This window comes from Trichechus manatus, unplaced genomic scaffold, assembly GCF_000243295.1.
Source record: "Trichechus manatus latirostris isolate Lorelei unplaced genomic scaffold, TriManLat1.0 scaffold00216, whole genome shotgun sequence".
NCBI lineage: Eukaryota > Metazoa > Chordata > Mammalia > Sirenia > Trichechidae > Trichechus > Trichechus manatus.
This window is the reverse complement of record NW_004444152.1, coordinates 303,450-315,769: the sequence shown is the minus strand read 5'-3', so window position 1 is coordinate 315,769 and position 12,320 is coordinate 303,450. Positions and strand designations below refer to the sequence as shown.

Sequence of the window (12,320 nt, the reverse complement as noted above, 5' to 3'; positions counted from 1 at the left end):
GTGAACCTCAGGAGTGACTTCATTACTGAGCTCAAAGGGTGTCCAGGGGCCATACTCTCAGGGTTTCTCCAGTCTCTGTCAGACCAGTAAGTCTGCTCTTTTTTTTTTTTTTTTTTTTAATACTGTGGTTATCCTCATTATACAAATGAAGACACTGAGGCCTGGAGAGATGGAATCATGTGTCCGAGGTCACCAGCTTGTCACTGATGAAGCTGTGACCTGAGCCTGTTCTGTCTCCAAAGACTTTGCTCTGTTGATGGTAAGAATGCCCATTTGAGCACATTAATAATAATAACAACAACGCTTATCTATCCAGAGAGGCAGATGCAGAACTCGCTTAGTGCTAAAGAGCGTGGATTCTAGAGCCCGGGTTCAAATTCAGGCTCCACCAGCTCCCTAGTCCCATGCCTCAGTTTCCTCATCTGTAAAATGGGATAACAGCAGTGGCTCCCTAGTTCTCAGGATTGACTGAATTGACGCAGGTAAGTTTTAAGAAGGGTGCCCGCACATATTGAAAGTTTGTCATTACTATGTGTGTGTGTGGGAGGTTGCCCAGCAAGAAGTGTCAAACTCTACACAACCCTGCACAGGAGCACAAGCTGGCACCCCATCTCGGTCCCCAGGAATGGCCCTATCAGATGGAGGGGGCCGTGGCTGGGGACACATCTGTATGCTGTCGTGCAGGGGCACAGCCCTGCCGTATGGAACCATAAGCCACCACAGCCACACGACTTACAGCCACATAGCTCAGGAGTGCGCTGCCCAGGGCCTCACCTTCACCTGGGAGACCCCAGCCGCACCGGCACACACCCGGGAGACCCCAAGTGCACCGCCACACACCTGGGAGACCCCGAAGCGCACCACCATACACCCGGGAGACCCCAAGTACACCGCCACACAGTATGTTGGGAAGGAGTTTACAGCTTAAGGGTATGGGCTCTGAAGCTAGATTCCTTGGGTCCGAGTCCTGGCTTGGCGACTTATTTGCTGTGCAACCTAGGGTGAGTGTCTTAACTTCTCTGAGTCTCCGTTTCTGTCTCTAGAGAAAGGGGACCAAAGAGTCTCTCCTTGATAGGGCCTGAGGTTTAATGACATAAACTGGTTTGCACACCATAATATTAACAGCTAGCATTTCTTGAGTGCCCGGCACACACCAAGCACGTTCCTGGGTTAACTCGTTCACTTCTCACCGCCACTCTATGGAGTCTGTTTCTTTTTCCATCCTGTTTTACAGACGGAGGAAACCAAGGCCCAGAGAGGTTCAGCAACTTGCTCAAAGTCACATAGCCCCCATGAGGGATGAGGTCACACCACGAGACCTCGAAGGAGGCAGACGGTGGGTGGGCAGGAGTGGGCAGAGGCTGTCGCCATCCTTGCTCTCTGACCCACAGTGACAGATAGGAAGGGGAACCTCTACTGGGACAGAGGGGCGATGGGTGCAGACAGCCATCCTCCCCCTCCCCAGTCCCACTTCTCTTTTCCCTGGGTCAGCTGTGACCCTCCCAGCCGGACTAATCAGGCCTAGCCTGTGCACAGCAGGAAGTGAGACCTGGAAAGGGAAGAAGACACACTTCTGCTTTCCTGGGGACACTTGATGGATGTAGAGGGGGGTGCAGCTGGCGCCTGACCCTGGCATTTGAGGTTTCCCACACCGGGCCTGCCCTCTGGGATTAAATCTCAGCCTCACTCCTTCCTGGCCACTGGGCCTCAGTTCCTTACTTTGAAAATGGGGAGATTAACAGCCAATACCTTCTAGGGTGGATGAGGATGTACCCAGGGCACACAATTATAAAGAAATACAGCTCCTGTTGCATCAAGCACTGGCTCTAACTAGCATCTAAGGAGGTTAGGAGTACCGTATGGGTTTGGTGAGACGGGTTTGAATCTAACCTCTGTCACTTCCTGGCTGTGACCTTGGGCAAGTTGCTTAATTGTTCTGAGCCTCAGTTTCTACATCTGGAAAACGGGCATATCTGTCGGTCCTACCCCAAACACACACGAGGTGGTTTATGCACAGCTGTAGCACATGGCCCAGCATATGCAATTAACACTCCCTAAAAGCTGCTCATCATTAATGACCATCAACTCCATCACAGTCTGTGTCCCACCCACAACACTCCCCCCCACCTCCAGCTTCCGAATCTCACAGAACTTCAGAACAAGACTAGGCCTTGTAGTTACAGATCTCTGACTTGTTTTGTTTTGCCAGTAGGAGTAGGGGCAACTTCAGGGCAGAGGCTGGGTCTAGCTCCTCTTAGTTGTCAGCTATTCTTCCAGCATATATTGCCTACTTCATGTCTGGCCCTGTGCTGGGTGATACGGAGGACCCAGTGGTGACTGACAGCCCCAGGCCTGCCCTCACAGAGCTCACTGTCCAGCGGGAGAGAAAGATCCATTTCCGATAGTAACGATCCCGGGTAGGGGCCTGGATGGGGGAGGCACAGGCGGAGGGGTTGGGTTTGGGATGGAAGAAGAACAGGGGGTCTGGGAACCCAGTGAGAACCAAAATAGCCCAGGGTCCTGCTGTCTCAGGGCTCCCACTCTATCTAGAGGTAATATTACTCATAGTAAAACACGGGCCACGGCCCCATCTACCCTGACACCAGAACTAGATGGTGCCCGGATACCATCACCGACAGTTTTGACCAGGACCACAATAGATGGGCCTGACAGAACAGCAGGAAAACACGGAACAGAACTCAAATTCTTAAAAAGTCCAGACTTACTGTACCAGTTGAGACTGCAGGACTCCCTGAGACACTCTTTAAACCCTGAACCAAAACTAGCCTCTGAGGTCACCTTTTAGCGAAATAACACATTGGCTCACAGAATAAAGATTATGACCCGTGACTACGGTGTTCCATTAAAAAACCATCTATATGAGACCAAAAGATCAACATTTACTCTAAAGGGAAGATGAAAAGATAAGGGGGCAGGGAAACTAGAGTACAGGAAACAGAACAACCAGAAAGCAATTAAAGAGAATGTTGACACATTGTGAAAAATGAAACTAAAGTCACTGAACAATTCGTGTAGACATTGTCAAAAGGGAACCTAATTTGCTGTGTAAACTTTCACCAAAAAAATAAAATTTTACTTAAAAAAAAATATATATATTACTCATACTAAAAATAATGAAAATATTATACCCCAGATAATATTTTACGTTCTTTACTTGCATTCACTCTTTGAATTCTCACAAAAGGCCTATCAGGTAGGTATTATTGTTACCTGCATTTTATGGATGAGGGAACTGAGGGCCAGAGAGGCTAAGTCACCTGGCCAAGCTCACACAGCCAGCCAGTGGTGGAGGCAGGATTGAACCTGGGACATGGGGCTTAACCTGAGGCTCTACTGCCCCTCAGCAAACAATGGGCAGGAAACGCTGGTTTCTTTGGGAGAGGATGTGAGCGAGGGTAGAAGGAGGGCTGAGGTTGAGGTACACAAAGACTGGGGTCTCACCTGCAGGGTGCAGTGGGTGAGGGGGTAGATGCCACTCAGGCCTGGGGTCCAAGCCACCTCTAGCTCCGTGGGCCAGCTGGAGACAAGGTGAAGGTCGCGGGGCTGCTGGGGGAGCACTGTGGGCAGATGAGGAAAGGACTGACACTGGGGGGCCTTTTCCCAAAGTCCCCAGCCCTGACCTCTGCCCCAGCCCTCCAACTCCCCAACTCCCTCTTCTATCACCTGTGATGGTGGCTGTGCGGGATGTGGTGACCCCCTTGGCGTTATGGGCTTCGCAGGAGAAAGACGACGTCTTGTTCAGGCCTGGGGAGTCACGTGGGGTGGGGGAACCAGTGTCAGAGAGGGGCCCTGGTGGCACAGTGGTTAAGAGCTCAGCTGCTAACCAAAAGGTCGGCAGTTCAAATCCACCAGCCGCTCCTTGGAAACCCTGTGGGGGCAGTTCTACTCTGTCCTATAGGGTCGCTATGAGTCAGAATCGACTCAAGGGCAAAGGGTAGTGTCAGAGAGGGGAAGGCAGGGACTTCAAGGCCTGCTGGGCCACCCCCACCATGCCCAGCCTGACTGGGATTAGTCCAACCCACACCAGCACTTGGCTGAAGGGGGTATGGGGGAAGGGGAGGACAATGCATTAGGAACATAAGCCTCTACCCACAAACACAGACAGGCTCATGGTCTCAGCCCTAACCCCCCCCACCACGCAGACACATATCCATGCACACACACAGGCACAGACACACAACACACACACAGACACACACTCGTATATACTCACACATATAGCTACACACGGAGACACACATAATCATAATACACACAGAGACACAGAAACACACACACACACACACTTACACAGAGACACACAGCCATACATACACCCATGCATACACACTCACATACTCATACATACACATAGACACACACATACACAGAGACACACATATTCATACATGCACACAGGGACATAAACACACTTAAACAGAAAGACACGCATAGACACACACAAGAGAGACACAAACATGCGCACACACACACATGCACAGAGACACACTCGCACGCTGACCCACACAGACACACATCATGGCACATACATTTAAGAGACACCCGCTGGAGGAAGCAGGCCCTCCGGGGTGTGTGGACATGTAGAAGTGTTTGCTCAGTTGTGGGCTCCGCTCCCACCAAGCCCTCTCTGCGCTCTCTCTGCTCCAGGCACCCTGAAGCACATCCCACCTTGGGACCTTTGCCCTGTGATCCGCTGCTGCTCGGAGGCTCTCCCCTCGGATGTCACGTGGCTCCTTCCTCAGCTCCTTTGTGTTTGTAACTCAAATGCCACCTTCTCAGTGATGCTGTCCCCGACTCCCACCTGTTTAAAATCAGAACCTCCGCTCCACATTTTGCTTTGCCTCTCTAGCTCTTTCCACAGCCTGTCAGACACGCTTCACGTGTCACCCACTCACTTGTTCTTGTCTGTCTCCTCGGCTAGAATGTCGGGCTCTGGGCCCGGGTTTTTGGCCTCTTCCATTCCCTGCTGTACCCTCAGGGCCTGAGATGGGCCTGGCGGTACACAGTAGGCCCTCCATCAATGTTTGTTGAATGAGTGAACACATTTATGTGTGTTTTTCTTAGTTACCCTCAAGTTGATTCCGACTCATGGCAACCTCATGTGTGCAGAGAAGAACTGCTCCAGAGGGATTTCAAGGCTGTGACCTCCCGGAAGCAGACCATCAAGTCTGTCTTCCGAGCCGCCTCTAGGTGGGTTTGAACCGCTAACCTTAAGGTTAGTAGTCCGGCGCTTTGTGTTTTTGTGCGTTGCTGGGTGTGTATGCAGAAATGTGAGCCTGTGTAATTCTGTGACTTAATGTATGTGTGTTGAGTAATTGTCTTTTGCGTATCTGTGGGCAGACTGCCTCCCCTCCCAGAGTGGTAGCGGTGATGAGAACACTGACAAACACACACACACATTCACATACTCACACGAGTACATACAAGCACAGAGACAGACACGAGAGACACAGCACAGAGATACCAACACACACGGCTACATGACATACGCAGATACACACACACACAGACACCCAGTCACGGTGTCAGCGTGCCAGGATGAAAGGGGACAGAGTCTCAAGGGGACGTGTGCTTATGCGTTTGCGTCTGTCCTATAGGGTCGCTATCAGTTGGAATCAACTCAATGGCAAGGGGTTTGGTGTCTCTGTGGAGGAGCCCTGGTGGTGTGGTGGTTAAGCGCTTGGCTGCTAACTGAAAGGTCAGAGGTCCAACCCACCGGCCGTGCTGCGGGAGCAAGATGTGCGTCTGCTTCCATAACGATTACAGCCTTGGAAATCCTATGGGGCAGTTCTCCTCTGTCCTATAGGGTCGCTAGGAGTTGGAATCCACCCGTAGGCAGTGGGTTGTTTTTATGGGTGGTTGCGTTTGTGGCCCCGTGTGTATCTCGGGTGTTGTATATGTGTGTATGTTGGGTATCTCTGTGGGTGTCTGTTGTGAGTTTTGGTGTGTGCGTCTCTCTCGGCTAGTGTTCTCCCCACCACGGCGCTGAGGAGGGAGGCGCTTTTTGCGCAGACACAAAGTTTCCCTTTCTCCGTCAGCAGAAGGAGGGGAATGGGGGGAAACTGGGCAGTGGCCGGAAGGGGGTGGGCAGGGAAGCTCCTCAGCTCTAGCTGTCCAGGCCGCGCGTTCCCAGCCAAGGTCAGGTGCCCGGCCCGCAGCCCCCGCTGCCTGGGGAAGCGAGGCGGGACAGCCCCGGCGGCTGGACGGAGAGGGGGCAGGGCGCCTGGGTCTCGTCCAGCCACCTGGCACGTGGGGGCCCGCCAGGGTCACTGCACCGGAGCCAGCCCCGCCCGCCAGAGGAGCCCTCGGGGCGGGAGCGGGTGCTGGAGCTGGGTCCAGTTCCGACCGCAGCATTCCTGCCCCCGCGTGAGTCACCGGGGCGCCCCCGCCACACACCGGCACTTCCGGCCCTCCTGAGGGGCGCAAGGCCCAGGATCCCCCTTTCCCGGGCCGGCCCGGCACCATGGGGGAGGGGTGGGATGGGACTAAGGAGCCTAGGATTCCCACTCCCCTTCCCCACCCCTCATCTAGACGCTGAGGCAGGGAGGGACAGGGGGCCTGGGGTCCCCCTCCTTATTGGGCTCTCCCTCCATGCCAGGAGCAGGCAGACTCCAGATGTGCTTTCCAGATGTACTGCCCACTCCCGCCCCCGCCCTCCCCCCACACTTTTCCAAGGGAATGAGGAGGATGGAAGGAGACGGAGGCGACACGCCCTGAATCAGAGAGAGCGACAGATATACAAACTGATGAAATTCCGACACAACAGATCGTGTAAAGGATCATGCTTAAACACAGAGGGGCTGTTACTGGCTCAGATATGCAGACGATACAGCACTCACGAAGCTACCCACGGATATACTAACAGTGACACAAACGTACATCCAGTGACTTACACGTACACACACAGCGTCTGATACACACATACACAGAGAGACACACGTATACACAACTAGGCGGACGCTGGGAGAAACACATAGACACACAGACACACAATCACACATGCACACATTGATTACAAACACCTAGTACCCAATCTTCATCTAGTTAGGCTGATGCGGACAAGCACACACACACCAAGCAAGAAACAGACGTTGAGGCTGGAGTGGACAGATACACAGCAGGGCACGCTGAAGGTTCATGCTGACTTGCTTACACACAAACGTGTTGGCACAGACGGACACACAGCCAAACCTTCCTCTGTGCCGAAACACAGCCGGACACTCTCAGGTGGCTGCAGACACATTTGCTGAGATTGTGTCCAGCAGTTGATGCAGACTGATACACAAACACACACGTGCACAGGCCCACAGGGCTGCTGCAGACACACAAGCATGGAGACACTGCCATGTACACATAGCTTGGCACACACACACATACGCATACTGGTTGGTTAGCACCCTAAAACCAAAACCCATTGCCGTCCAGTCAATCCTGACTCATAGTGACCCTATAGGACAGACTAGAACTGCCCTATAGGGTTTCCAAGGAGCGGCTGGTGGATTTGAACTGCCAACCCTTTGGTTAGCAGCCAAGCTTTTAACCATTGTGCTACCAGGGCTTCTAGGTTCCTCCAATGAGAAGCAGCCGAGGCCAACACAAACAGGGAGCCAGACAGAAACAGAAGGGTGATGTTACTGCCCTGCTGTGACTCACTCTCTCTCTCACACACACACACACACACACACACACACACACACACACTTACAGATACAGGGACCATGGTGACAGCTTCCCATGCCACCATCACCCTGGACATACACACAGGCACCACAGGGACACCCATGGACACATACATATACGCACTGAGCCAATGAAAAACACCTCCAAGTTATGGACGTGCACCTGCCGACTCCCTGAGAAGCACAGGCTGCCCTGGCCACACGTTGACACGCACACGTTGACACGCACACACATAGAGGTTCGGGTGACGACATGTAAAGAGACACGACCCCATGAGAAACAGCATGTTCTCCGTGGGCACTTCCTGACGCGCCCCAAGGAAACAGAAGCCCACATCAGGACACAGCCGTGGGTTGCCACTGTCACCTCTACACAGGCAGGTATGCAAAACAGCCACAAAGCCACCCAGGGGAATTGCCACTCCCCCTACACACACACACACACACACACACATCATACAGTGCGTCACAGCTATAACACACACACAGACAGACAGACACAGGCTGACTGACACTGGTATACTCAGGACGCACAGGCGCACGTGTGCACACACACACAGGCGTACTGACAGCCCCCGAGAAACGTTCAGAGAAGCGCTGTACAGACCCAAATACACTGGGACACACACGCAAGCTGACAGAAACACATTTCGTGAGCACACACGTGCACACTGAGGCTTCCATGGAAACTGACCCTCTCTAAGGTGCACTCGCACACAAGGAGGGTGATGCGGATGGACGCACTGAAACACAGGTCCACGGGGATGTGGACACACAGCCGGGTCCCCCCCTCACACACACACTGATACACGCTGACCCTCTTGCTCCTGCACCCGGCATTTCTCCTTCCCAGGATGGGGTGCAGGGGACTGCCCTCCTCTCCCTGCCTCCACTAGGGGGTCCTGCCAGGCTGACTCAGGCCCCGTCTCTGTCCCCACCCGGCCACTGGAGCCATGGGTCTGAGTCACCCCTCTGGGGGCTGACATGCTCACCGCTTCCTTGCACACTCAGGGCCCCCGAATGCTGGGAATGTGGGCACCTCCCACCACCCGGTCCCAGCCCCCTTTCATCTCAGGCCACAGGCAGGGTGCAGGAAGCTGAGACCCCTCAGAGCTCAGCTGCCTCCCTCTGAGTCAGCTCCCCCATCTGTCTCTCCTCTCTGGATGAGGAGGACCCCTGTGTGATCCCAGGCTCGGTCCTGCCCCCTCTGTGTGTGTGGAAGGAGATGGCCACCCCTCTCTTGTCCCTCATACTTCCTCATCCCCATCTCCATCTTGGCTGACCTCTGCGATCCGTCCCTTCCTCTGTCTCTCGGTCTCTCTGTCTAACTGTCTTTGTCTCCTATTTCTCACCCTCTTTCTGCTTGGGCTCTGTCCCCCCAGCGGGGCCTGGGCTGGACGTCCTCCCCTTGACCGAGGCCAGCAGGGCCCTTCAGGACCAGAGGTGGGCAGGTGGGGGTGGAGAAGAGAAGGACAGTTGATTCCGGTGCCCAGCTTGAGGTCAAGGGCTGACAAAAGGCCACCAGGCCCACACACTTAGGCCACGGAACAGCTCGGAGGAAACCCAGAACAAAGAATTCTATTCAGAGGGAAGCCAGGGTGAAAGGGAGGAGAAAGAGGCAGAGAGAAAGACATGGAAAGAGAGAGAGAGACAGAGGCATGGAGAAACGGTGAGAAAGACAGATGGAGAGAGAGGAGAGAGGTGGGGAAGAGAGACAGAGAAAGACATACAGACAGAAACACGCAGATAGACAGGGATGGAGACATTCAGAGACAAAGAGATAGAAACAGAGAGGGACAGGCAGACACAGTAAGGCAGTGAAGGCCCCCCCAGCTCCTCACTGCCCCCTGCCCAGGCCTCAAGCAGAGCTGACCCGCATCCCTGACTCACCTGGAACTTGCAGAGTGTGCTGGGGGCTGTGGCCCGTGGTTGGAGCCAGGGGGGCAGCATCGTGGAGCCAGAGTAGGTCCACAGGCTCTGGGGGTCCCTGGGCCTGGCAGCTCAGGTTGAAGGGGATGTTGGCGGCCACGGTCCTGTCCTCAGGCTCCTCCAGGAAGTAAGGCAGGCCTGGGGGCAGCAGTAGAGGCTGAGGTCTGGGCCGGCTCTTGGAGCATCCAGGTATTTGACCCACTGGGATGCTGGAAGCTTCAGGACACCTGGCCCAGCCTGTGTGTCACCCTCAGGGTCTTTGGCCCCCCACATCTGACCCCCAGGACACCTGGCCTCCCTCAGATTTGGACCCCCCAAGGACCCAAAAAAAAAAAAAACCAAACCATTGCCATTGAGTCAATTCCAACTCATAGCAATCCTGTAGGGTTTCCAAGGAGCGCCTGGTAGATTCGAACTGCTGACCTTTTGGTTAGCAGCCGACCTCTTAACCACTGCGCCACCAGGGCTGCCCTCGAGGACCCATGACCCTAATATCTGACCCCCTCAATGTCTGACCCCCGGGACATCTGAACGCCTCAGGTCTCATCTCCAGAAAGTTGGACTCCTCGTCCCATTTTACCAATGAGGGAAGTGTGTGTGTGGGGTAGAGTGTGTGTGTGTACCTCTAACTCCGCATCTGATCCCTGACCCCCAAGACATTTGACTACCCCAGGCTGTCTTCTTCCCCGGGACATGTAATACTCCCAGGCCTGCCCCCATAATTTATGGAATGCCAGCTTCTTGGCCCCCCAAGACCTCTGTCATCCCCAGGCTAGATGTCCCCCTAGGACACCTGGATCCTCCAGCACCCTCTGACCCCGAGGGATTCTTGACCTCTCCAGACTTATGAGCTCCCCGCGTCCTCAGACCCCTCAGGACCTCTGACCCCCAGGGCTCACCCTCCAGCCCAACGTAGCCAGACTGGGATAGAAAGGTCTCTCCTTCCAGGACCACTGCACACTGGTACCGCCCTGCGTCCGAGAGCTGCAGGGACGAGATTCTGACAGGACAGAGAGGTTCGGGGTTAGATCCAGATACTGGTAGGAGGTGGTCAGAACTGAGACAGGGGTCTAGACTGGAGAACGGTAAGAACCATGAAGTAGGCACTATATTATCCCGTTTTACAGAAGGGGAAAGTAAAACCCAGACGGTGACATCACACGCTGAAAGCCACACGGCTGGGAAGTGGCAAGGCTGGGATTCCCACCCAGGTGCTCTGGCGCCAAGCTCTGTGATTGTTTACCCACCATGTCCCTCTCTGATGGAGGTGGGGGACTGGGGAGGGACGGGGGTCAGGAGGGACATGGGGGGTCACGGCTGGTGGGGGGAGACTGGGCACCTGAGTTGGCTGACCACTTTCCAGTCATCCTGACCATCTTCACCCAGGGGCACCTGGGTCTGGGTGCTGTCTGCCAGCTCCAGGACCTGTCCATCCCGGAGCCAGGTCACTTCAGGGGGTTCCCCCCGGACCTGGAGCTCACACCGAAGGGCCCCCATGAGTCCCCGGGCACCGGTGATGTTCCCTGGGCTCCCCACAAAAGGGTCCACCGCAGCCTGTGTGCCTGCAGGGGGTACAGGGAAGGGTTGGCTTAGGGGCCCCCGCTTTCCCTGGTCCCTCCGTTTCCTGCCTCCCTCCCTGCCTGCCCACCGGCTGCCAGGACCCTGCCAGGCCCTCACACCCACATAGTTAGAGAGTGACCTCAGAAGTGGGGGAGGGCAGAGGCTTTGGGGGGAGGATGGGAATCTCCCCAAGGGACTAGGGTCGATTGTCCATTCGTTGGGAAGTCCACTGGGATCTGGCAGCCTCCCATGCCCTGGACTGCCCCAGACTGCCCCCTGGACTGCCCGGCAGGGCCAGCCCTGCCCCTCTGCCCGGCCTTAGGGTCTCTAGAGACTTAACGGTTCAGGGCTGGGTGGGTGGAGGGGAAGCCACGGGCTGGGGCGGGGTAGGAGAGAGAAATAGGACAGGGGAGAGAGAAGGCAGAGAAACAAAGTTAGGCATGGGGAGACAGAGACAGAGAGGCCCAGAGAGAGAGACAGAGAGAGAGACTCCCCCAGAGGGAAGGAAGGAGGGGAGACACGTATTCAGAGGATGACCGTAGAGAGAGAGTGTGACAGACAGAGGCCCCATCCCCAGAAACGGAGGTCTGAAGACAGACAGCTGTGGGGCAGGGACAAATATGGGTGGGGGGAGTCTTCCTTGTTCTTCTCCCTGACTTTGTCTTCCTTTCTTTTGGGAAGATTCCGGGCCACCCCCAGCTCAGCTCCTCTCCCCAAGTCTCCAGACTCAAGCCCAGCCTCCACCCCTCCCTCATCTTCTCCCTGGCTCTGCCCCCACTTCTCGCCTTGGGTGTCTGTCTGTCTCTCCTCTCCGTGTGCATCTCTTCCCGTCTCTGGCCCGCTCAGTTTCTATTTCTTGTCCTGTTCCTCTCTCTCCGAGTCTCTTTCTCTCTCTCTGCCTCTCTGGGTTGGTCTTGGGGTCTCTGGGTCTCCCTGCCTCCTTCTGTTGTCCCAGGACTCACACCCCCAACACCTGCCATCCACTCCCTCCCTGTGGTCCCCCCAGCCCCGCACCCGCTGCCCCCCACCCTGCAGTGGCCCTACCCCACCAAGCCCCCATCACTCACCCTTGGGGACCACGCAACCCCAGCAGCACAGCACCAAGCACCAGGCCAGCGGGACCCTGCCCAT

At 55.3% G+C, this 12,320-nt stretch overlaps 1 protein-coding gene across 1 annotated transcript in view; it reads right to left on the bottom strand.

Moving 5' to 3' along the window:
- Positions 1–12,320, bottom strand: part of AXL (AXL receptor tyrosine kinase) — a 34,152-nt gene extending 21,832 nt beyond the window's left edge. Inside the window, exons 1-6 of the mRNA XM_004388736.2 lie at positions 12,257–12,320; positions 10,969–11,191; positions 10,529–10,629; positions 9,591–9,767; positions 3,685–3,765; positions 3,463–3,578 (exon numbers count right to left, since the gene is read on the bottom strand). Of these exons, the coding sequence (XP_004388793.1) occupies positions 3,463–3,578; positions 3,685–3,765; positions 9,591–9,767; positions 10,529–10,629; positions 10,969–11,191; positions 12,257–12,320 (762 nt within the window). The remainder of the gene's footprint in view (positions 1–3,462; positions 3,579–3,684; positions 3,766–9,590; positions 9,768–10,528; positions 10,630–10,968; positions 11,192–12,256) is intronic.